The 23,358-nt window shown below is 45.1% G+C and overlaps 3 protein-coding genes across 3 annotated transcripts; 2 read left to right on the top strand and 1 right to left on the bottom strand.

Moving 5' to 3' along the window:
• Positions 1-1,061: 1,061 nt before the first annotated feature.
• On the top strand, positions 1,062-2,558 carry MCP-1 (macrophage cationic peptide 1). Its single transcript, NM_001171015.2, has 3 exons — positions 1,062-1,135; positions 1,577-1,761; positions 2,326-2,558. Exons 2-3 carry the CDS (start codon positions 1,590-1,592, stop codon positions 2,439-2,441), a joined length of 288 nt encoding a protein of 95 aa, NP_001164486.1. The 5' UTR covers positions 1,062-1,135; positions 1,577-1,589; the 3' UTR covers positions 2,442-2,558.
• Positions 2,559-11,012: 8,454 nt separating this feature from the next.
• On the top strand, positions 11,013-12,541 carry MCP2 (macrophage cationic peptide 2). The gene is made up of 3 exons (NM_001171013.2): positions 11,013-11,075; positions 11,562-11,746; positions 12,309-12,541. The coding sequence occupies exons 2-3, from the start codon at positions 11,575-11,577 to the stop codon at positions 12,422-12,424; spliced, it is 288 nt and encodes a 95-aa protein (NP_001164484.1). The 5' UTR covers positions 11,013-11,075; positions 11,562-11,574; the 3' UTR covers positions 12,425-12,541.
• A 9,211-nt stretch (positions 12,542-21,752) lies between these two features.
• Positions 21,753-23,056, bottom strand: LOC100354322 (ubiquitin carboxyl-terminal hydrolase 17-like protein 6). The gene is made up of 3 exons (XM_070047152.1): positions 22,987-23,056; positions 22,574-22,797; positions 21,753-22,418 (listed from the first exon to the last, which is right to left on the bottom strand). The coding sequence occupies exons 1-3, from the start codon at positions 23,054-23,056 to the stop codon at positions 21,753-21,755; spliced, it is 960 nt and encodes a 319-aa protein (XP_069903253.1).
• Between the last annotated feature and the right edge of the window lie 302 nt (positions 23,057-23,358).

A 23,358-nucleotide genomic window follows, 5' to 3' on the forward strand; every position in this document is an offset into this window, starting at 1 on the left:
TTCCATAAAGACCAGAGCCATCCTGAGTCTCTGTCTTTGTGCAGAAGATGGCATGAGCATCCTGGTGACCACATTGACTGTGGGCTAGTGCACAATGCACCATTGCCTTGTCACCATCCATTCATTCCTCATTTTCCCAAAACCTGTGCTACTCAGTTCACGGTGAGGAGGAACTACAAAGTGAAATGTGGCACATTCGGAAAAGTGCACTGGTCTTCTAGACAATAACGGGTGGGCCTCATGAGATGAAGCCTGTGCATCCCAGGTCCCAGGCACATGTGCTCATCCCAGTCATGTTGGATACAGTTTAGTCAGCTTGTGTTGGTGTGGATACCAGGTCTTTGAGCTGTCACACTGACAGCCTGGTACAGGACACATAAAGTATCATGCAGTGATCTCTTGGACCTTGGCCCAGATGATCCTAGAAAACTTTTTAGCCCAGACCTGACCCATCTCTTTTTCAAGCAAGGAGAGGATTGCCTCTTCCAGGGTTCTGCATGATGTTTGCATATCAATAACTCAGAGAGAATCCAGTAAAGCTATTGCCATGTAGCTACACATCTGGAGTTAGTACACAGTCTACTGAGTAGTTCTTCAACATACTCCGATACAGAGCACATTTGATTCACTTTCCTGGGTTGACCCCAGGTCCTGGGGAGGCTGATGGAGAACTCATTCAAATGCTCTGGGTGTGCACTGGTATTTTCACCCTGGTCTCCTTAACAGGGTATATACTGTAAAGTGCAGGTCCAGGGTTTCCAGCATACATTAAAACTCCCTTACTCCAAGAGATTCAGCCTGGGAAATGGCTTAGGCACCACGGGTCAGCCCTACTAAGAGTGCTGGAGAAACCATAGTCATTGCTGCCTGGGCCTGGGCAAGGCTGACCAAGGCAGATGTGAAGTTCTCTGCTGAGCCCTGTCCTACCGCACCTTCACATAAACTGCCCAACTGTCCTTGTCCCAGAGTTGTTTGATTGCCCAACAGGAAGTAGTTCTGTAAAATTAGGACATCTCGCCCCAGGAGATCCTTAAATAGGAGAAGTCCTATGCTGCATGTGTGTGGTGCCTGCTGCTCCGGGAGGCCTGGGTCAGAGGACTGCTGCCTGCCCCTCTCTGCTCATTCCATACAGCCTGTAAGTACTCTGTGGTGGTGATGGTTTTGTCATTGCAGCCCAGCATCAACCTGACCCCTCAAGGTAAGGCTTACAGTGGTGGAACCCAAGCCTGTAGAGCCCGTGCTGTTCTCCTACTGTGGGCCTCTGGTGGGTGCTGGAGACAGGAGCCGCCAGGTGGGCTAATAGAGAATCTCAAGAAGTTTGTCCAAACATACATATTTTACTTGCCCAGTGGACACAACAGCAGCTTCTTCAAGAGATCTTTTATTTCACAGAATGTCCATTCAGGATCTTTGTGATTTTCCTACCAGGTTGTATGCTTTTGGCTATTGAGTTCTTTAAATTAGTTCTGTACTTTGCATGTTAACTTTCATCAGAGGTGTGGATTGCAAATACTTTACACCTGTCCCTAGGTTGCTCACCCCCACTCACTTGGAATCCTGCTCTCCCCTCCTCCAGGTGCCTCCCAGCCATGAGGACCCTCGCTCTGCTTGCTGCCATTCTCCTGGTGGCCCTGCAGGCCCAGGCTGAGCACGTTTCAGTGAGCATCGATGAAGTCGTAGACCAGCAGCCCCCACAGGCAGAGGATCAGGACGTGGCCATCTACGTTAAAGAGCATGAGAGCTCCGCTCTTGAAGCTTTAGGTGAGAGATGCAGCACGGCAGAGCTGCACAGACTCAGGGGAGGAGCGGGACACGGGCCCTGGGACAGCCTGGGAGAGCAACTGAGATGATTCCACATAACCTCCCAGACCCACAATTTCTCAACTGCAAAGTGAGCATGGCAAGCCCAATGAATCTGGCACGTTCTGCAAAGACTCCTGAATGTGAGAGATGTGTGTGGTATTCTCTAGGTTTAAACATGGACAGACTCATTACTGATTTGTCTGTATCTAAATGTGCAGAATTCTTGGAGAGGAGCATATTGAATACAGTCTATAAGAGGAGGTTTAGAATCTGGAGGCAGGAGCAAGGCTGTGCTCAGATGCGTGTGTGATGGGGCCAGAGCACACAGAAGTGAAGACACTGAGAATGAGTCTCGGGTTCTGTGGGACCAGCCCTTGCTGTGGCTATTTATTGTCTGTGCTGGCAGCTCTACAGCAGCCAACCTAATGAGCCTACTCACCACATGAGTAGCTTCTGTAGCGTACCCTTGCCACCCTGTATGACTCCCATGTTCAATGCTTGATGGGCCCCCTCTGTCCACAGGTGTAAAGGCAGGTGTGGTCTGTGCGTGCAGACGAGCCCTCTGTTTGCCTCGGGAACGTCGTGCTGGGTTCTGCAGAATCCGTGGAAGAATCCACCCACTCTGCTGCCGCCGCTAAGCATGAAAAGCAGAAAAAAAAGCAAGTTCCTTATTTGCCTTGAAACCTCAAGTGAACATGTTTTGACTACTGAGCCTTCCCCATCCTTTCCTATCCTAGTAAAGTGCTTGTAATGAATGCTGTTAAGTGTGTGCTCCTTTGATGCTCAGGTGTGTGTTATTCCAGACTCCTAAAGTGCAAGTCCCAAAACTCTTCTAAGTAAAACTCTGGTGCCAAATTCGAGGCTGAACTGAGTTGAACTCTGGCTTCAGGCAGAAAGTGATCAGAAAGCCCCAATCTGGTTCTGCTCTCTCTACTGACCTCTATTTTGTCTTCCGTCAGTCTACATTCAGATGAGCTCCACTCCCAAAGACATTCCCCAAGTGTAAGGCTTAGCAATTCTTACCAGTTTATGTTCATGAAAAACCACCATCCTCTAACTCAAACTGTCGTAGTTATACTGAAAAGATTCTGGTTAATTATATGACTTTTAATGTCTTTGATGATTCAGCTCCACTGATTAGAACAGGTTATTGGCCATGAGGAGAAAAATAGCACGGGAGCATCACACTGTGATCAATTTGTGTCTATATTTTCCACTCCTTCTAGTAAATGCTACCTTTCATACACAGAATGCACACTCACCATTCCTTCACTGCGCTTTGTGACATGGGCTCCTAATTAAATTTAAGATGATGGGAACCAATTACTTTCGATAAAATACAGCTTCAAAAGGACACCCAGGAAATTAAAGAGACAGAGAGTTCTGTAAGCAACCTGGGGTTCCTGTTGTAGTCACCGGTTTCTGAGGTTCTGATGCCAAACACCATGCACATCTGTAAGTTAGGGCGAAAATGCAGATCTGAGCAAAGTTCAGAGGATGCACAGTCTGCCCTGGAACAGCCACAGCACATCCCTGCTGCTACACCTCCATGCCACTCCAAGAATGCATGAAGAAGACTGCCTTCTTCCCAACCTGTCTTCTGTTCCATCCCAAGAAGTCATGGTCACTGACAAGCACGTGTCTGTGAAGCCCCAAGTGAACATCAGTGTGGGACATCCTTGTCCTTTCCTCCTCCTGGCCTCTCTTTTCTCCACAAGAAACTCACTAACCTTCAGACACTAATGCATCATTTCTGAAAAACACCCATCAGGATGTGACCACAAAGTCCTTTGGAGGAATCCTACACTGAGCCCCAGAATTATTGTATTTACTCTTTATCTAGGACTTCCTATTTGTGATTCTGCACTACATGCTTGGGAAAAGAATATGTTAGCAGCACCCTTCTTATTATCTCAAGAAGTCTATGAGTGATGGAAAGACTACAGTTTGCACAGAAAGGCACATTTTATAGTGTATCATTCAGTCATCATTCTTGACTAAAACACTCTGCTGCGCCGATACACCGGTGTGATAAGTAGCACCAACAACACATGCTGAGACCCCAGGAGAAGGGAGCTGGTCTTCTCCATGCCCACTCCCCCTTGAGCCTGGGGTGTGTCACAGCCCCAGATGGAACATGTGTGTGTGAGAAGCCAGCACAGGATTCCTGCAGCCCTGGGAGACACTCTGTGGCTGGGGATGAATTCACAATCCAGATTCCTCAGAGAGGTCAGAGTCAGTCTGTGGTTCTGTCCCAGAAATGAACCAGTTCTTCCTCCTTGTGTAGCTGGTGAATCTCAAACACTGGGATTTGTAGTGAGGTCCAGGAAGCCTGTCTTGAGTTCCTCTAACTGCCACTGATTTGAAGTTTTGCTGTCTTTAATCAGTTCTCTCTATTGTCCTAAACCATCATCTGGTCTCTCTGACTTGATTGCAGAGCATCCGCCCAAAACTCAGTGCATCTGGCTCTATCACCCAGTTCCTGGGGTCTTGGCAAAAGCTCACCTTGACACAAATGGTGGTGATCATCATCCCATTTTTCTCTTTACTTTTCTAAATAAATGTCACAGTCTAGACATCTTAATTTTTTGGGCAGTATCACAAAAATACCATATACCATGAAATTTAAACTACACAAATTCATTTCTCACAGCTAGGCAGGCTGGAGAGTCCATGATGAGCTGTGGCAGATACTGATGGTGGCTGAGGACAAGCAGCATACTGGGCCTTTCTTGGACAGCAATCCATCCCACTCGTGGGGGCCCTGATTGTACCCTCATCTGCACTGGTGTGCACAGCCATGTCAGAGATCTGGCCCAAAGAAGGGAGATTAATTCCTGCTGGGTGGCTCTGGGCCAGGTTTTCTGGTCATTCAGAGATATGGGCCAGTGCTGGGGCTGTGTGTTGGACATCAGTGGCAATGGTGCTCCTGCCCACAGGAACCAGGACTGTGAGGCAAGGAGGCAGCTCCACTCCTAAGCATCCTGCCTCATGAAGACTGCTCTGAGCCCCTGGTTCCTAAAACCTTTGGATGTAGTATGCAGACTGGTGGAAATGGAGCCATTCGTGGCAAGGAGATACTGTATATTTCATATAAATTTCTTTGGTAATTTTATTAGAAAAATATATGCACAGGGGCCAGCGCTGCGGCACAGTGGGTTAACGCCCTGGCCTGAAGCACCAGCATCCCATAAGGGCACTGGTTCTAGTCCCGGCTGTTCCTCTCCTGATCCAGCTCTCTGCTATGGCCTGGGAAAGCAGTAGAAGATGGTCCAAGTCCTCAGGCCCCTGCATCCACACGGGAGATCTGGAAGAAGCTCTTGGCTCCTGGATCCTGGCTCATGGGTTCAGATCAGCACAGCTCCAGCCATTGTGACCATCTGGAAAGTAAACCAGCGCATGGAAGACCTCTCTCTCTGTCTCTACCTCTCCCTGTAACTCTGTCTTTCAAATAAATAAAATACATCTTTAAAAAAGAGGAAAAAATATATGCACAATGCAAATTGAAATACTGATAATAATGTTAAAAATTGGTTACTTATATATCTCATATGTTAAATTACCTCATAATATATATATTAATATTCATATTGTATACCATATATAATTGTGTGTAGTTTTTATATTTCTATATTAGTTCATAGGCACAATATAAATATATAAATAGAGGTCATGTGTTAATAAAAATATGATATTCAATTACGTGTTGGATATGTAATTCAATATTAATAAAACATAAGATACTACCTAAAATAACTACTACTTCCTATATATATAATTCAGGTTTAATTGCTTGTAATTCTTTCATTTAGAAATTTCTCCAGATCTAGGAAGCTGAATACACTTCTAAAGAGAACCAAAGAAGCCAGAGGTGCACCTGAAGGAAGAGACACTGGAGACTGAGGTCCTCACTAGCTGTCCGAGGTCAGCTCAGAGAGGCCCTGCCCACCTGAGAGGGGCCTGCACCCTCAGCCCAAGCGTGGCAGTCTTGGGAGTCCCCAGATCCCAGAGTTTCAGTCTCACTCTGGCTGCCCTCCTCCCCCGCTTCCTCACCAAGAGGACCTGCTCTGATCCTGCCCTAGTAACCTCCATCCTCACTCCCACCTCCACCTAGAGAGGATCCCTTCTCTGTCCCCTGATCTCCTTAGTGCAAGGCCCTGGATCTGGTTTCCCTGGTCAGGAAAAGGAAACTCTGCTAAGATATGGAAAGTTAGAAAACTTCTGTTATTAATCTGAGTACAAACTTAAGCTCAAACCCGACAGATAAAAATTGATGGGTTTGCTCACTGTCCAGTTGTCAAATCTCATCACACGTGTTTACACTTGCAATGATACATGTGAATGCTCACAAACTGTTTCACTTTATGGTTCTTGTTAAATCACTTTCAAGTTATTAATTTGATTTTAGTAAAAATAAATAGTCTCCTACATTACCTGAATGCTGAAATGATAACACGAGATTGTGCTGTTTTGATAAACTCAAAGCATTGTAACCTGAAAAGTTCAAACATCTTTTGTGGATAACTTTCGTTTTTCCTTAGAACACCAGCTTTGGGAATAATTCTGTAATAGCTGCACCTCTGGATCAGAGGAGCCGCTCAGCGAATTTGATTCTTCAGAGCAGGTGAGCCACCTGCTGGCCATGACGTGTTACTGTAGAGTAGTCTGCTCAAATATGGTGGACTCCCTGGTCTGTCTTGAATTGAGAACACACAGAGAGGGTGCACTCTTGGCCTGAAAAGACAGCATTCCCACAGAAACTCTGAGTGTTTGCTCCTGTGAGGGCTTAGACATGGGGATGGGGGTGATGTTAATAAGAGAAAGAGAGTGACCCGAGTTTAAGATCCTCATTACTGCAGATCATCTTGGAAGTCATTAACTCCTCAGGGACTGCAAGGCCTGATGGCTAACGTGAGGGGTTGTACTGATCTTGTGTTTCACTTGTTCATGCAAAACAGGATCCGAGAGCATTGAGCCCTTCACACCAGGGCTTGGACTTCAGTCCCTGCAAGTATGTGAGTATGGGGCAGGGAAAGGAGAGGAGGGAGAGAGGGAAACCATGAAACTCCCTAGTTGTCCTCCACACACTTGGAGGTTCTACTAACCTAGAATTCCCATGTGCACTGCTTGTTCCATCAGATTGCTGGGGTCAATGAATAGTTCATGTTACAGTGAAACACTGGTGAGCCTTCCCCTTCTCCCTGTGCCTTGGTAGTGATCAGTGGCCATGAGTGTTATATCCTCTCTTCTATTCCATTCAGAGCAGTCTGGTAAGGTAAACCATATAAAGCCAGATTAATCCTTTAGTCCAAGATGTTCAAATACATGAAAAGATATTTCCCTCATAGAAAGCTCAGAGTATCTAGGAAATACTCATAGGGGAAAATTTCCTCGTGACAGTGTTACTGTCTTCTCCATGAGTAAATGGAGCCAGGTCATAACTGTAGGTCACAATGGAATGCAGAATGTTAGCTGTGGGGGACAAGGTTAAGCAGAAACTTTCATGGGGGTTATAATATCACCTCACATTTGGGCAAATTCAAATAAAATTTCAAGTAAATATGAAATGCAGCCATTAGTGCACTAATGAGTGCAGTTAAAGAGTACCTTCAGAAGTGGCCATAGAGAGTTCCAGAATTCTTTCATTCTGTGTACATATCAGCAGTGGGATTCAGGAAAAACCTTATGCCATCACTTTTCTGAGGCCCTGGGAGAAGAAGACTCTGCCCTGGATCATGTGGTCCATGAACAGTCAAGTGTCTTCTAGATCAGAAGTTTCAGTAGAACACACTCACTGCAACCCATCCCACCAAGATTGTTATTCAGCATATCTGAGTGAGATTGGAGATTTCATATTTCTAGCATATTTCCCTAGTGTCACAAAAATTTCTGCTCCAAAGATCAGCCTTTGATTGTGGAGGTAACGTTGCTCCAACATATCTGCCTATAGCAGCAAGAACAGGTCTGAGGTCCATAACTCCCTCAATGCCGGCCCCCTGGCTCATTCCTGAGTGACCCTCCCTGTTAAGGTCCTCCCTTCTTCTTAAGATTCTTAGGACTTGGATATACTCTCAAATTAGAAGTCCATATTGCAGCACCCTACACTAAGCCCTCTTATCCTTCAAGCTTTGCCACTCAGCTGCCCTCTAAACTCCATTATTCAACATCTTCAAGCCTCTGTTCTCTTCAACCACTTGTTCCCATTTAATTATCCAGATCTGTCTCTTAAGCCTTCAAATTCAGACCCGTATCACTTAAATAATTAAACAGAAGAATCTTTTGTTCTTTTTCCTACACACTGTCTCATCTTCCCTGATAAGTGCCAAGCCTACATCAGTCAGCCTCATGTTGTTTTCACTATCATGTTAATGCTGGAGAAAATCCCAATAACCTGAAAAAAAAACAACCTATGCAGAGCTAAGCTCTTTGCCCCACAGGGTAATCCTTCAAAAACTATTGCTTTACTTTTGCATTCTCCAAAGGGAAACAAAATTACATCATATATTATGGACTCCAGAGAAACTAAAAATATGCTTACTTCACTTTCATGAAATGTGAAATTGAGGGAGCATTTTATGGTTGATAATTATTTAAACAGTTAATAATTTCACGTTTTGATTAAGAAATCGCCACTCTTTCCCACAGTGGCTGTACTAACTTACATTCCCACCAACAGTGTATGAATGCTCCCCTTTCTCCACTTGCTCACCTGCGTTTGTTATTCTGAGTTTGGGATTTTAGCCATTCTGATGGGGGTCAGGTGAAACCTCATTGTGGTTTTGATTTGCATTTCCCTGATGGATAACAATGCTGAGCATTTTTCATATATTTTTTGGCCATTTGTATTTGGAATTTGAACTAAGCACAGGTAGAAGGTAGTTCATCATTCTCACCTACCCTCCAGTAACATATGTACCCTCAATGTGCAGTGACATTTGTTGTACTTCAGAAATAAAATGAGAAGTTCTGCCCCATTTCATGAATATTATGGAGAAGCTGAAATTTACATACAAAAAAGAAATATTTTAAAGCTTCTCCAATATTGTGAAAATACCAGGGGCACTTACAGGTGTGTAATTAACCAACACAAAACATACTGGCTTAAAACAACACACTTTACCTTCCTCCACACAGCATCAATGGGAGAGATTCTGCCCTCCAATGAATGGATCTCGCAGACTATTCTAAGTCATTGGAATGCTCAGACCCCACAGCACAGAATGAGTAGCCCTCTGATAAACTGGAACCCACTTGGATGCCACCAGCTTAACCCACAAGAGTGTTGGTGTAGATGAAACCAACTCACCATGGAACTCCAGTCCAAAAGTTCATTAAGGAAAATTGTTGTTTCACCAAAACCAGAGACATCAATGAATCTTACACTCACTACAAGCATACCCTTGCTATTGCCAACCAGACAGACATTGGCAAGCCCAAAACTCATTCACAGAACCCCTGTCCCTGGCAGTGCTGCCTCCCTTAGCTCATGCTCTCTGCATCCCTCACAGATGACCCAGAGATTGGCACTTTGCTGAGATCCCCAGTCACCTTACTTGTAGCAGAGTTAGCTCTAATCCCACTGCAAGGGAACCACAAGAACAAGTCAGTTTGTGAGCCTTCCCTGTGAGTTTTGCAAAACTGTGGACTTCCTTCCCCAAAAACTCCCTGTCTCCTATCTGGTGGAGAAAACCTGACGGTTGCAATGTGTGCTGTGGGCAAAGATGCTGTGCCCACTACAGCTTCTGTTGCCCACTGGAGGTTAACACAACCACGGACTTTCCCCATGTGCTCACACCACCACTTCTAGTATCTTCTCAAGCAGCCTCCAGGTCTCTACAGGTGACCACTAAATCCCTAGATCCTAACACCAACACCTGCCTCTTGTTCCAAACAAATACCTCAATTTGCCCATTTGCTGGACTGAGACTGTGCCCACTTCTGCTAGTGCTGAAATTGATTAGTTCACCAAACATGGACTCACTGTCCCCATAGGATGAGGTCCTGCCCCAGAGATTTGGCACAGCCACCACTGTTACAAGCCTTGAGACACCTCACATCTCCTTGGCTTGGAGGTGGACACTTTGTTTCTCATACAGTTGCTCCCAATCCTTCACAGATGATACCTCCCAAATCCATAAAGACCAGAGCCATCCTGAGTCTCTGTCTTTGTGCAGAAGATGGCGTGACCATCCTGGTGACCACATTGACTGTGGGCTAGTGCACAATGCACCATTGCCTTGTCACCATCCATTCATTCCTCGTTTTCCCAAAACCTGTGCTACTCAGTTCACGGTGAGGCGGAACTAGAAAGTGAAATGTGGCACATTGTGAAAAGTGCACTGGTTGCCCTAGGATTTGTCCTCCAGATAACAAAGGGTCGGCCTCATGAGATGAAGCCTGTGCATCCCAGGTCCCAGGCACACGTGTTCATCCCAGTCATGTTGGATACAGGTCAGTCGTCTTGTGTTGGTGTGGATACCAGGTCTTTGAGCTGTCACACTGACAGCCTGGTACAGGAGACATAAAGTATCATGCAGTAATCTCTTGGACCTTGGCCCAGATGATCCTAGAAAACTTTTTAGCCCAGACCTGACCCATCTCTTTTTTAAGCAGGAGGTGCTTGCCTCCTCTAGGGTGCTGCATGCTGTCTGCACATCCATAACTCAGAGAGAATCCAGTAAAGCTATTGCCATGTAGCTACACATCTGGAGGTAGTACACAGTCTACTGAGTAGTTCTTCAACATACTCCGATACAGAGCACATTTGATTCACTTTCCTGGGTTGACCCCAGGTCCTGGGGAGGCTGATGGAGAACTCATTCAAATGCTCTGGGTGTGCACTGGTATTTTCACCCTAGTCTCCTAAACAAGGAATGTCCTATAAAGTGCAGGTCCAGGGTTTCCAGCATACATTAAAACTCCCTTGCTCCAAGAGATTCAACCTGGGAAATGGCTTAGGCACCACGGGTCAGCCCTACTAAGAGTGCTGGAGAAACCATAGTCATTGCTGCCTGGGCCTGGGCAAGGCTGAGCAAGGCAGATGTGAAGTTCTCTGAAGAGTCCTGTCCTCCCCCAGCCAACTGTCCCTACCCAAGAACTGTTTGATTGCCCAACAGGAAGTAGTCTAGCTAAATTAGGACTTCTTGCCCCTGGAGATCCTTAAATAGGAGAAGTCCTGTGCTGCATGTGTGTGGTGTCAGTTGCTCCAGGAGGCCTGGGTCAGAGGACTTCTGTCTGCCCTTCTCTGCTCATCCCGCATAGCCTGAGGATCTGTAAGTACTGAAAAGCTATTGACACTCACCCTATGTGGTGAAGGTTTTGTCATTGCAGCCCAGCATCAACCTGACCCCTCAAGGTAAGGCTTTTAGTGGTGGAACTCAAGCATGCAGAGGCCCTGTTGTGCTCCACTGTGTGGGCCTCTGGTGGGTGCTGGAGACAGGAGCCGCCAGGTGGGCTAATAGAGAATCTCAAGAAGTTTGTCCAAACATACATATTTTACTTGAGACAACAGAAGTTTCTTCAAGAGGTGTGTGTGTGTGTGTGTGTGTGCGTGTGTGTGTGTGTGTTTTGATAAAATGTCCATTCAGGATCTTTGTGATTTTCCTACCAGGTTGTATGCTTTTGGCTATTGAGTTCTTTAAATTAGTTCTGTACTTTGCATGTGAACTTTCATCAGAGGTGTGGATTGCAAATACTTTACACCTGTCCCTAGGTTGCTCACCCCCACTCACTTGGAATCCTGCTCTCCCCTCCTCCAGGTGCCTCCCAGCCATGAGGACCCTCGCTCTGCTTGCTGCCATTCTCCTGGTGGCCCTGCAGGCCCAGGCTGAGCACATTTCAGTGAGCATCGATGAAGTCGTAGACCAGCAGCCCCCACAGGCAGAGGATCAGGACGTGGCCATCTACGTTAAAGAGCATGAGAGCTCCGCTCTTGAAGCTTTAGGTGAGAGATGCAGCACGGCAGAGCTGCACAGACTCAGGGGAGGAGCGGGACACGGGCCCTGGGACAGCCTGGGAGAGCAACGGAGATGATTCCACATAACCTCCCAGACCCACAATTTCTCAACTGCTAAGTGAGCATGGCAAGCCCAATGAATCTGGCACGTTCTGCAAAGACTCCTGAATGTGAGAGATGTGTGTGGTATTCTCTAGGTTTAAACATGGACAGACTCATTACTGATTTGTCTGTATCTAAATGTGCAGAATTCTTGGAGAGGAGCATATTGAATACAGTCTATAAGAGGAGGTTTAGAATCTGGAGGCAGGAGCAAGGCTGTGCTCAGATGCGTGTGTGATGGGGCCAGAGCACACAGGAGTGAAGACTGAGAATGAGTCTCGGGTTCTGTGGGACCAGCCCTTGCTGTGGCTATTTATTGTCTGTGCTGGCAGCTCTACAGCAGCCAACCTAATGAGCCTACTCACCACATGAGTAGCTTCTGCAGCGTACCCTTGCCACCCTGTATGACTCCCATGTTCAATGCTTGATGGGCCCCCTCTGTCCGCAGGTGTAAAGGCAGGTGTGGTCTGTGCGTGCAGACGAGCCCTCTGTTTGCCTCTGGAACGTCGTGCTGGGTTCTGCAGAATCCGTGGAAGAATCCACCCACTCTGCTGCCGCCGCTAAGCATGAAAAGCAGAAAAAAAAGCAAGTTCCTTATTTGCCTTGAAACCTCAAGTGAACATGTTTTGACTACTGAGCCTTCCCCATCCTTTCCTATCCTAGTAAAGTGCTTGTAATGAATGCTGTTAAGTGTGTGCTCCTTTGATGCTCAGGTGTGTGTTACTCCAGACTCCTAAAGTACAAGTCCCAAAACTCTTCTAAATAAAACTCTGGTGCCAAATTCGAGGCTGAACTGAGTTGAACTCTGGCTTCAGGCAGAAAGTGATCAGAAAGCCCCAATCTGGTTCTGCTCTCTCTACTGACCTCTATTTTGTCTTCCGTCAGTCTACATTCAGATGAGCTCCACTCCCAAAGACATTCCCCAAGTGTAAGGCTGAGAAATTCTTACCAGTTAATGTTCATGAAAAACCACCTTCCTCTAATCCAAAGTGTTGAAATTCTGTTGTAAATATTCTAGTTAATTATATCCCTCTTAATGTTATGGGTGATCCAGCTCCACTGAAATATTAGCTCAGATTAGAACAGATGATTAACAATGAGGATAAAAAATCACAGGAGGATCATACTGAGATAAATTCTTATTCATAAATACTAGCAATGTCTAGTAAACACTCATTCCATACATTTTCAGACACAAAATGCACCCTCACCATTCCTCCACTTTACTTTTTTTTTTAACTTTTATTTAGTAGATTTAAACTTCCAAAGTACAGTTTGTGGATTACAATGGCTTCCCCCCCAATAACGTCCCTCCCACCCGCAACCCTCCCATCTCCCACTCCCTCTCCAATTCCATTCACATCAAGATTCATTTTCAATTATCTTTATATACAGAAGATCGATTTAGTATATATTAAGTAAAGATTTCATCAGTTTGCACCCACACAGCACACAAAGTGCCAAATACTGTTTGAGCACTAGTCATATCATTAATTCACATTGAACTACACATTAAGGACAGAGATCCTACATGGGGAGTAAGTGCACAGTGACTCCTATTGTTGACTTAACAAATTGCCACTCTTGTTTAAGGCGTCAGCAATTTTCCCAGGTTCTAGTCATGAGTTGCCAAGGCCATGGAAGCCCCCTGAGCTCGCTTCTTTGATCTTATTTCGACAAGGCCATAGTCAAAGTGGAAGTTCTCTCCTCCCTTCAGAGAAAGGTACCTCCTTCTCTGTTGGCCCATTCTTTCCACTGGGATCTCACTCACAGAGATCTTTCATTTTGGTCCTCTTTTTTTTTCCCCCGGAGTGGCTTGGCTTTCCATTCCTAAAATACTCTCATGGGCTCTTCAGCCAGATCCGAATGCCTTAGGGCTGATTCCGAGGCCAGAGTGCTGTTTAGGACAACTGCCATTCTATGAGTCTGCTGTGTATCCCGCTTCCCATGTTGGATCGTTCTCTCACTTTTTAATTCTATCAGTTAGTATTAGCAGACACTAGTCCTGTTTGTGTGATCCCTTTGACTCTTAGACCTATCTTCATGGTCTATTGTGACCTGAAATTGATCACTTGGACTAGTGAGGTGGCATTGGTACATGCAACCTTGATGGGATTGGATTGGGATTCCCAGGCACATTTCTAATTCCACCATTTTGGGCAAGTCAGCTTGAGCATGTCCCAAATTGTACATCCCCTCCCTCTCTTATTCCCACTCTTATATTTAACAGGGATCACTTTTCAATTAACTTTAAACACCTAAGAATAATTGTGTGTTAATTAGATAGCTCAACCAATGGTATTAAGTAGAACAAACAAAAATACTAAAACTTTACTTTGTGACATGTGCTCCTGATTAAATCTAAAATGCCAGGAACCTGTTACTGTCTATAAAATACAGCTTCGAAAGGGTACTGGGAAAGTGAAGAGACAGAAAGTTCTGCAAGCAACCTGGGCTCCCTATTGCAGCTGCCAGGTGCTGAGGTGCTGATGCCAACCACCATGCACATTTGTAAGTGTGCCAATCACCATGCACATTTGTAGGTGAGAGCAGAAACGTAGATATGAGCAAAGTTCAGCAGATACACAGTCTGCCCTGGGACAACCATAGCATATCCCTGATGCTATGCTTCTGTGCCACTCCAAAACACACATCAAGAAGATTGCCTTCTTCCCAAGCCTGTCTTCCTGTTCCCAGTAAAGACGTCATGGTCACTGACAAGCACGTGTCTGTGAGGTCCCAGGTGCACATCAATGTGGGACATCCTTGTGCTTTCCTCCTCCTGGCCTCTCTATTCTCCACAAGGAATATTCCTCAACACAATCAATGTGATTTATGACAAACCCATGCCAGTGTTATATTGAATATGGAAATGTTGGTACTGAGATCTAGTACCAAACAGGGATGCCCATTCTCACCATTGCTATTCAATATAGTCCTGGAAGTTTTAGCCAGAGCCAACAGGGAAAGAAGAAAAAAAGAAATCAAAGGGCTACAGATTGGGAAGCAGGAAGTCAAACTATCCCTATTTGCAGATGACATCATTCTACATATAGGGGATCCAAAAGACTCCACTAAGAGACTACTGGAACTCATAGAAGAGTTTGGTAAATTAGCAGGATATAAAGTCAATACACAAAAATCTACAGACAGGCCAGTGCCTCAGCTCACTAGGTTAATCCTCTGCCTGCAACACTGATGCTATGGATTCTAGTCCCGGTTGGGACGCTGGTTCTGTCCCGGTTGCTCCTCTTCCAGTCCAGCTCTCTGCTGTGGCCTGGGAAGACAGTGGAGGATGGCCCAAGTGCTTGGGCCCTGCATCCTTATGAGAGATCAGGAGGAAGCACCTGGTTCCTGGCTTCAGATCCGCGCAACACGCCAGCCATAGTGGCCATTTGGGGAGTGAACCAACGGAAAGGAAGACCTTTCTCTCTGTCTCTCTCTCACTGTCTAACTCTGCCTGTTAAAAAAAATCTACATACAATGCTACTTCTAAGATCAATCCCATTTACAATAGCTACAAAAACAATCAAATGCCTTGGAAGAAATTTAACCAAGGATGTCAAAGATCTTTAAGATGAGAATTGCAAAACATTAAAGAAAGAAAGAAATAGAAGAAGATACAAAAAAAATAGAAAACTCTTGCACATCCATGGATTGGATGTATCAATATCATCAAAATGTCCATTCTTCCAAAAGCAATTTACAGATTCAATATGATACCTATGAAAATACCAAAAACATTCTTCTTAGATCTAGAAAAAAATGATGCTGAAATTCATATGGAGGCACAGGATAACTCAAATAGCTAAAGCAATCTTATACAACAAAAACAAAGCCAGAGGCATCAGATTACCAGATTTCAAGACATACTACAAGGCAGTTATAATCAAAACAGCCTGGTACTGGTACAAAAACAGATGGTTGGATAGACCAATGGAACAGAATAGAATCACCAGAAATCATTCTAAGCATCTACAACCAACTTATATTTTATCAAGGAGCTAAAACCAGTCCCTGGAGCAAGGACAATCTCTTCAACAAATGGTACTGGGGAAAACTGGATTTCCACATGCAGAAGTATGAAACAAGACCCCCACCTTACACCTTACACAAAAATCCACGCAAAATGGATTAAAGACCTAAATCCATGACACAACACCATTAAATTACCAGGGAACATTGGGGAAACCCTACAAGAAATTTGCACAGGCAAAGACTTCTTGGAAAAGACCCCAGAGGCACAGGCAGCCAAAGCCAAAATTAGCAAATGGGATTACTTCAAACTGAGAAGTTTCTGTACAGCAAAAGAAACAGTTAGGAAAGTGAAGAGGCAACTGACAGAATGGGAGGAATTATTTGCAAAATGTGCAACTGATAAAGGATTAGTAACCAGAATCTACAAACAGATTAAGAAATTCCACAAGAACAAAACTAACAACCCAGTTAAGAGATGGGCAAGGACTTAAACTGACATTTTTCAAAAGAGGAAATCCAAATGACCAACAGACACCTGAAAAAATGTTTAGGATCACTAGCCATCAAGGAAATGCAAATCAAAACTGCAGTGAGATTTCACCTCATCCCAGTTAGAATGGCTTTCCTAGAGAGATCAACAAAAAACATAAATGCTGGCAAGGATGTGGGGGAAAAGGAACACAAATTAACTCTTGGTTGGAATGCAAACTGGTAAAACCATTACGAAAGACAGTTTGGAGATGCCTCAGAAATCTGAATATAGTCCTACCATATGACCCAGCTATCCCACTCATTAGCATTTACCCAAGGGAAATGACATCAGCAAATTAAAGTGTTATTCTGCACCTCAATGTTTATTGCAGCTCAATTCACAATAGCTAAGACATGGGATCAATCTAAAAGCCTGTCAACAGAAGACTGGATAAAGAATGGAATACTACACAGAGATAAAATAAATTGGTCATTTGCAACAAACTGGATGAATCTAGAAAATATCATACTTAGTGAAATAAGACAGTCCACAGGAACAAATACCTTATGTTCTCCCTGATCTGTGACAACTAACAGAGAACTTAAAAGGAAATTTGTAGAAGTGGCATTGACACTATGAGCGGTGATGACTTGAGCAGCCCTTGTCTTGACTGTTGAGGAACAGTTTATTAGCTTATTTTATTAGTTTCTTTTTCTACTTAATACCATTGGTCGAACTCTTAACTTCATATAGAATTATTCATAGATGTATAAATCCAATTGAAAATAGATCCTAGTAAAAAAAATAGTGGGAATAAGAGAGGGAGGAGATGTACAGTTTGGCACACAGTCCCACGGACTTACCCTTAAGGGTAAAGCTAAAAATTTGCCATGGGACTCCAAATGCCATTAAGCTGCATGGTAGTAATCCCATCTTATGTCATAAAGTAACCATAATAAATGTGGAATTGGTCATATAGATAAGATTAAGTATCAAATAGATCACATAAATAGGTCCAAGTGTCTTGTAATAACAATAGGTAGAATTAAAAAGTAGAGAATCTTCCAACATTGGAAGCAGTCCACACAGCAGACTCATAGAATGACAAACGTCCTAAACAGCATTCTGACTGCAGAATCAGCCCTTAAGGTGTTCATATCTGGCTTAAAAGCCCATGAGGGCATTTCAGGCATGGAAAGCCTAGACACTGTGGCAAAAACAATCAACATGGAGACCTCTGTGAGTGAAACCCCAGTGAAAAGAAGGGGGCATCAAAGAAGGATGTACTTTTCTCTGAAGAGAGGAGAGAACTTTCACTTTGCTTATGGCCCTGACTAAATACTGACAGAGTTTGTGGACTCATAAGGCTTCCATAGCCTTAACAGCTTATGTTAACAGCCTTGAGTGATTACTGACTTCATTAATAAGAGTGTCAATTGTTAACAACAGGAGTCACTATGCACTTACTCCCCATGTAGGACCTCTGTCCTTAATGAGTTGTACTGTGAAAATTAACTGTAAAACTTGCTTTCATGCAATACTTGCTACCTTGTATATCTGTGTGAGTGCAAACCATTGAAATCTTTACTTAGTATAGAGTTGGTCTTTTTTATATAAAATTAACTAAAAACAAATCTTATTGAAGAATGGGATGGGAGAGAGAATAGGAGGTTGGCCGGGAGTGTGGGGTGGGAGAGCGGGTATGGAGGAAAGAACTGCTATATTCCTAAAGCTATACCTATGAAATTTGTATTCATTAAATAAAAGCTTTCTTAAAAAAATAAAAAGAAAAACATCAAGGATGTGCTTCATAATTTAATCAGAAATTCCCTTATTTGTTGTGCATGATGGGATCATTTTTTAAATACAGAATTCTTTGGGGAGGAACATGTAGTCCTTCATTAACATAAATTGCATTTGCTTATATGTTGTTTCATGCTGCAGAAATACACACAATTGTGCTGGGAGCCTCACTTTATTATGCCATTTAATTCTACTATATCCATGGTGGTGAGTAATTTACATTCAAGTCAGGAAGGAAGAGGTGAACATGGTGCTACTAGCAAGGGCAGGTAGAGCACAATGCACATTTGGTGGAAGAATGCTTTATTGCTACAAAGTCTGAACACAGAAGTAGTGAACACTGAGCTTGCCTGATGGGTACAGTTACAGTGGCCAGAAGTAGTGAAAATAACAGGTTGTCACTGAGGATCGTGGACCGGAGAGGACAGGGTTTTGTCCAACATTTGTATGCACATGCAGGATGCAATCTGAAACTGCAGTGTAGCAGATTCTGAGAGAGAATGTCCCTGGGGTGGATCCTTGTTCTGTGAGGAGCAGGCATGGGTTGGTGCCCTATGTGCATGGTTGGGCATCGGACCAATGAGGTCTAGGGGTAAGATTGCTAAAAGCAAGCTTCACTTTCTCCTTCCAGATTCTCCACCCCATACACCCTGACCTCAGTCCCCAGTGCTCAGGGTCCTCTCTGACAGGAGACTTGATGGTGTTTTAAGAAGAGAGTTGTTCTGAAATCAGTGTGGTGGTGAGAACAGGGTCCAAGACACAGGAGTCCAGGCCAAGCTGCAGACACTGTAAACTTGACTGCAATCTGCGGATTGAAGACATCTTAAAAAAGTAAAATCAAAATAAAACAAAACCCTCCAGAGCTACCTAGAATTCCTTCTTCCTGTGCAAAACTCCTTGTTCTGGGAACACAGTTCTCTGAACTTAAATACTGTGTCCTCTCCTCAGGAGGACTTAGGTCTTCTGACCTTTTCTCAGCGGAATCTGGACAGTGACCTTGTGCTATCGCTCACAGCCTCCCGCAGTCTGCAGTGCCTCTGCCCTGTCTTCTGCATGGGCATCTGCCATGGAGGTCACTTGGGTTCCCCTCAATGGACAGCACTGCGGCCCTGAATTGGGAGTTTGATCCTGCATGCGTAGCCAAGTGTCAGTGAATGTCCCTCTCCAACTCAGGGAGGTTTCCTTCCTCCTTCCTCACTTCTCAGTCCTGCTGCTCTGTCTTCCTCACTTCCAACGTGACTTTGTGGGGGGATGGATGTGTAAGTGGGAATTAGAAATGGAGACTGGGTCCTGAGGTTGGGGTGTGAAAGTGCACGTTCTGCAAAGCCAGCCTCTGCTTTTCACCTTGCAGTTACGCTGGAGATAACCCATCTTTCCTGAGGAACCTGCAGTGTTCCTGGTCTGATCCTGGCCCTCACTGACCCTGTCTAATGTGATGAGGTGGAAATGCTTGTGCTGGAATCAGGGGGCTCAGCAGATGCACATGGAGTTCAGCTGATCTCAATCTCAGGGCATTGGGAAGGGTGCTTCTCGACCTCCCACGTAAGAGATCTGAGCACTCAGCAGTTTATGCCCCAAGTGTCTGACACTGTTAACCTGCAGGCAGAAGAGGCAGTTCAGTCCCACTGACACTCACCCTGATCTGGGGACTGGAATGAGATTTTGATAATGCAGGGGACTGGAGAAGGGAACAGGGGAGCTTAAGGACCAGCCCACAATGCCCTGGGATCCAGTGAGGAGCCAGAGCCTGCCAACTAACTAGAAAAGCCAAGACTCGAACAGATGCCCAGAATGGTTGCCAGCGTGGCAGTCAGTATCTTAACCTGCTTGACCATGCAGCCAGACAGGAAAGGGGCTTGCAGTCTAACTTCTCTGTAATCTCAAAGACATATGTATTATCCTCTCATTTGCATAAGCTCTTCCCATTCTCCAAGCAGCCTGAAATCTGGGTTGCTTTACCTCTGCCCAGGAGCTGTGTATCTTTCTTGGGGATGTGGGACATCCAGTCAGTCTGACCAGCAGGAGGGAGACACAGGCTTGCTGGAAATGTTTGCAGACTTTTTGAAGGGCTCAAATGGTTTGGGTCATGTAAGTGGTGGGAGTCTCCCTGCATTCCATCGCAGCCTCGATCTGGTTCAAAGGGTCCTAATGCTGTCCTAGCAACTCAAATGAATCTATTGTGGGTTCCTGCCTTTAAATTGATTGAGACAAACCTATAGGTGCTTGCAGTAGTTTTTATGCCCACAGTATCCTTTTCTGGAGGCCAAGATCAGTCTCTGACCCAGAATTTCCTTAGGCAAACTGGCCATTCTGGAGGATTAAGGGCTCCTGTTCAGTACCATGGAGACAATCACACAATGCTGTTGATGCCTGAAGACAATGGTTAATTTCAAGAAGCTCATCCTGGTTAAAACCATCCTCCCAGGGACTGTGACAACCTGAGGCAATGAACTGTGGTAAGGGAGAGGGCCATGAGGAGCCCCTGCACTATCAATTTAGAGAAAACTATCACAAAGCCCTCAATGAGACATGATGGTCAGAAAAACATGAGACGTTGTTCTATATTTGTAGCCAAACAAGAAGGAAGCCATTATTCCCCTATTTTCTCACCTTCAGCAGAATTCCATCAGTAAGCAGAATTCTGTGAATTTACAACAAGTGCTTAGAGACACACTTAAAGCTCACAACTAAATGGATCACTGCCATACACAAAACACAGTCTCTCATCACTTGTAAATGTATAAGGAGAATAAATTTTATTCAAATGTAGGATTACCATTCACTTCTACAACAATTGATATGTAAAAACATATTACACTTGCAATACACACACTTAACAGGGTTGGCGCTGTGGTGTAGTAGGTAAACATGCCACCAGCAATGCTGGCATCCCATATGGACAGCTGTTCGAGTCCCAGCTGCTCCACTTCTGAACCAGCTCTCTGCTATGGCCTGGGGAAGCAGTAGAAGAGGGCGCAAGGACTTGGGCCCCTGCAGCTGTGTGGGAGACCTGGAAGAAATCCATGGTTCCTGGTTTCAGAGCAGTGCACCTCCAGCCACTGCAGCCATCTGAGGAGTGAAGCATTGGATGGAAGACCTCACTTTCTCTCACTCTCTCTGCCTCAAACTCTCTATACCGCTGACTTTTAAGTAAACACATACGATCTTTAAAAAATGCACACACTTAATATGTGCAGTGTAACCCAACCACATACTCGTGAAGTACATTTGTACTAAAATCACTGGAACAGCAACAGAGGCCTCTTTCCTTGTTTGTTCTCCCTCTTAGCAGGTCTGCTCCTTCCTCCCAGACAAGGGAGGTTGCCTGGATTCATGGTAAGCTGCTCAGTGATGTGCCCAGCTGCCCCGTGCAGCAGGGCCCTTTCCTGGTCAGGATGGTGCTTCCTCATCCCCCCTGGAGATCTTGACTGGTGAATTCAGATCACATTGCAAGGCAGTGTGGGCTCCACTGTCCTGAGCTTGGATGTACACTTTGGTCAGTTCTGGTATTGAAAGGGTTGCCATAGATCTAAGGTGATTTTCTGAGTTGTTTGCTCCAAGTGCTCCTCTGACTCTACAGCTTTAATATTGGAATGCCTTTCAAGCTCTCCTGATGTATGGCCATGTCTGTCTTCAGCCTCACTGTAGTGATTGTTCCCTGCATGAAGACACATTCCCATTTGTTTCTCCAAATCCACTCTTGTGGACGTAAAATAACACACAGGCACTTTGATCCAGGACAGAAGTGATGTCACAAGCAGTTGCATTAGCATCATCCATTTTATACCAGTGGCCATTGCCAGCTTTGACATAGCAGAAGTAGTGTCCTGATTGACACCTCAAGCCAACGTGGACGAGAACCGCATAGAGAACATAGTCCAGTGGCCTCCCATTCTGCTGAGACATGTAAGGTCTCATGTCCAGGCACTCGGGATAGTGCACTTGTCCTCCAAGTTTCTCACCGGTGAAATCAGAAAACCATTTCAATACAAAGAGAAGCACCTTGCCAGCCGATTGCAAGGTGAGTGTCTTGGAAGCAGCTGTCTTCTGTAGGCAGGTAGCACAGTGATAGGCGTTTTCTCCAGCCAGCTCTTCAGGTTGCACCAAGTGCTGCAAAGCTTGCTCCACACTGTCGGCTGTCTTGATATCCAACGCGATCTCCAGGTAAGGGTCCAAGGTTTCTGAAATGCCTTGGCACTGGAGACATTGGATTTGAGACCTCCAGTGTCCTCCCACTATCTGCTGGGATGCAGATTGGTCCTCTTGGGGACCCACCCCGTCCGTGAGCCCAGGCAGACCTGCTGCCTTCAGGACATCCAGAGCGAACATCAGAAATTTGTGGGCACCTTCCAGCCTGTCTGTGTGAAAACCAGCAGCCAGCACTTGACAGGGCTGTGGAGGGCCCAAAGAAAGTGAGTTCCACAGCACATAGGATGCAGAAATCCAGTTTGAGAATGCACCTGGGACAGCATATAGTTGGCGAGGGGTGGGGTATACGTGAGACACTGCAGGGCTGCATTCAGGTAGCAGGTGTTGCCCGTATTCTGCAGACCGGCCCCAATGCCATAAGGTCTCTTCCAGCTGCAGCTCAGAGAAGCTCCTCCACTGGGAGCCAGATGGGTCGCCCCCGAAGCCAAATCACTTTGCAGCGGGAGCTCTTTCTGAGGTGAGGGTGGTGATTTCCCTGGGAGACAAACACCAGAATGAGCATCATCCCCATATGAGTTAGAATGCCTGTCAAAAAATTTAAAAAAAAAAAAAAGAAAGAATGTGAATGTCTGAGTTTTTGAAAGACATTGAAGTTCAACTCAACTTCCTGAAGAGGAGAAGCGGCCATCATGTCTCCAGGAGCCACTGTCACAGGGCTTCCCACCTTGGCAGCAAGATGCTTCCGTCTCTAGATGAGATTGTAAAGAAATGATCACCTGTTTCATCTCACCCATCCTTTGTAGTACACACTGCCCACCACACCCTTTACCCAGTACAAGTTCCACCAATCAACTGCTAGCCCTTTAAGAGGATTAGGGAGGGGCCCTAGGGTGTGGTCTCATTCCCTTAGCCTCAGGGACTTAACTGCTTTATTACAACACCTGGAGAAATATGCAGTTGTTAGGAGAAGGCTGAATCTGCCTACTGTGGAACTTGGTTGCCATGATGTGCTCATATGTGCCATGCATTTCTCAAAGGAAAACAAAGAAGAATGCTGGAAAGACTGATGGCTGAAAATAGTTTTTTTTTTTTTTTG

This window comes from Oryctolagus cuniculus, chromosome 8 (assembly GCF_964237555.1).
Source record: "Oryctolagus cuniculus chromosome 8, mOryCun1.1, whole genome shotgun sequence".
Taxonomy (NCBI): Eukaryota; Metazoa; Chordata; class Mammalia; order Lagomorpha; family Leporidae; genus Oryctolagus; species Oryctolagus cuniculus.

Excerpts from the sequence above, each read along its gene's own strand:
- MCP2 (NM_001171013.2), top strand. The coding sequence starts at position 11,575 with ATGAGGACCCTCGCTCTGCTTGCTGCCATTCTCCTGGTGGCCCTGCAG. Across the intron at positions 11,747-12,308 it reads CTCCGCTCTTGAAGCTTTAG|GTGTAAAGGCAGGTGTGGTC; the intron begins GTGAGAGATGCA and ends CTCTGTCCGCAG.
- MCP-1 (NM_001171015.2), top strand. The coding sequence starts at position 1,590 with ATGAGGACCCTCGCTCTGCTTGCTGCCATTCTCCTGGTGGCCCTGCAG. Across the intron at positions 1,762-2,325 it reads CTCCGCTCTTGAAGCTTTAG|GTGTAAAGGCAGGTGTGGTC; the intron begins GTGAGAGATGCA and ends CTCTGTCCACAG.
- LOC100354322 (XM_070047152.1), bottom strand. The coding sequence starts at position 23,056 with ATGGGTGAGATGAAACAGGTGATCATTTCTTTACAATCTCATCTAGAG. Across the intron at positions 22,798-22,986 it reads GGAAGCATCTTGCTGCCAAG|GGAAATCACCACCCTCACCT; the intron begins GTGGGAAGCCCT and ends TTTGTCTCCCAG. Across the intron at positions 22,419-22,573 it reads CCAACTATATGCTGTCCCAG|GCAGCAGGTCTGCCTGGGCT; the intron begins GTGCATTCTCAA and ends GATGTCCTGAAG.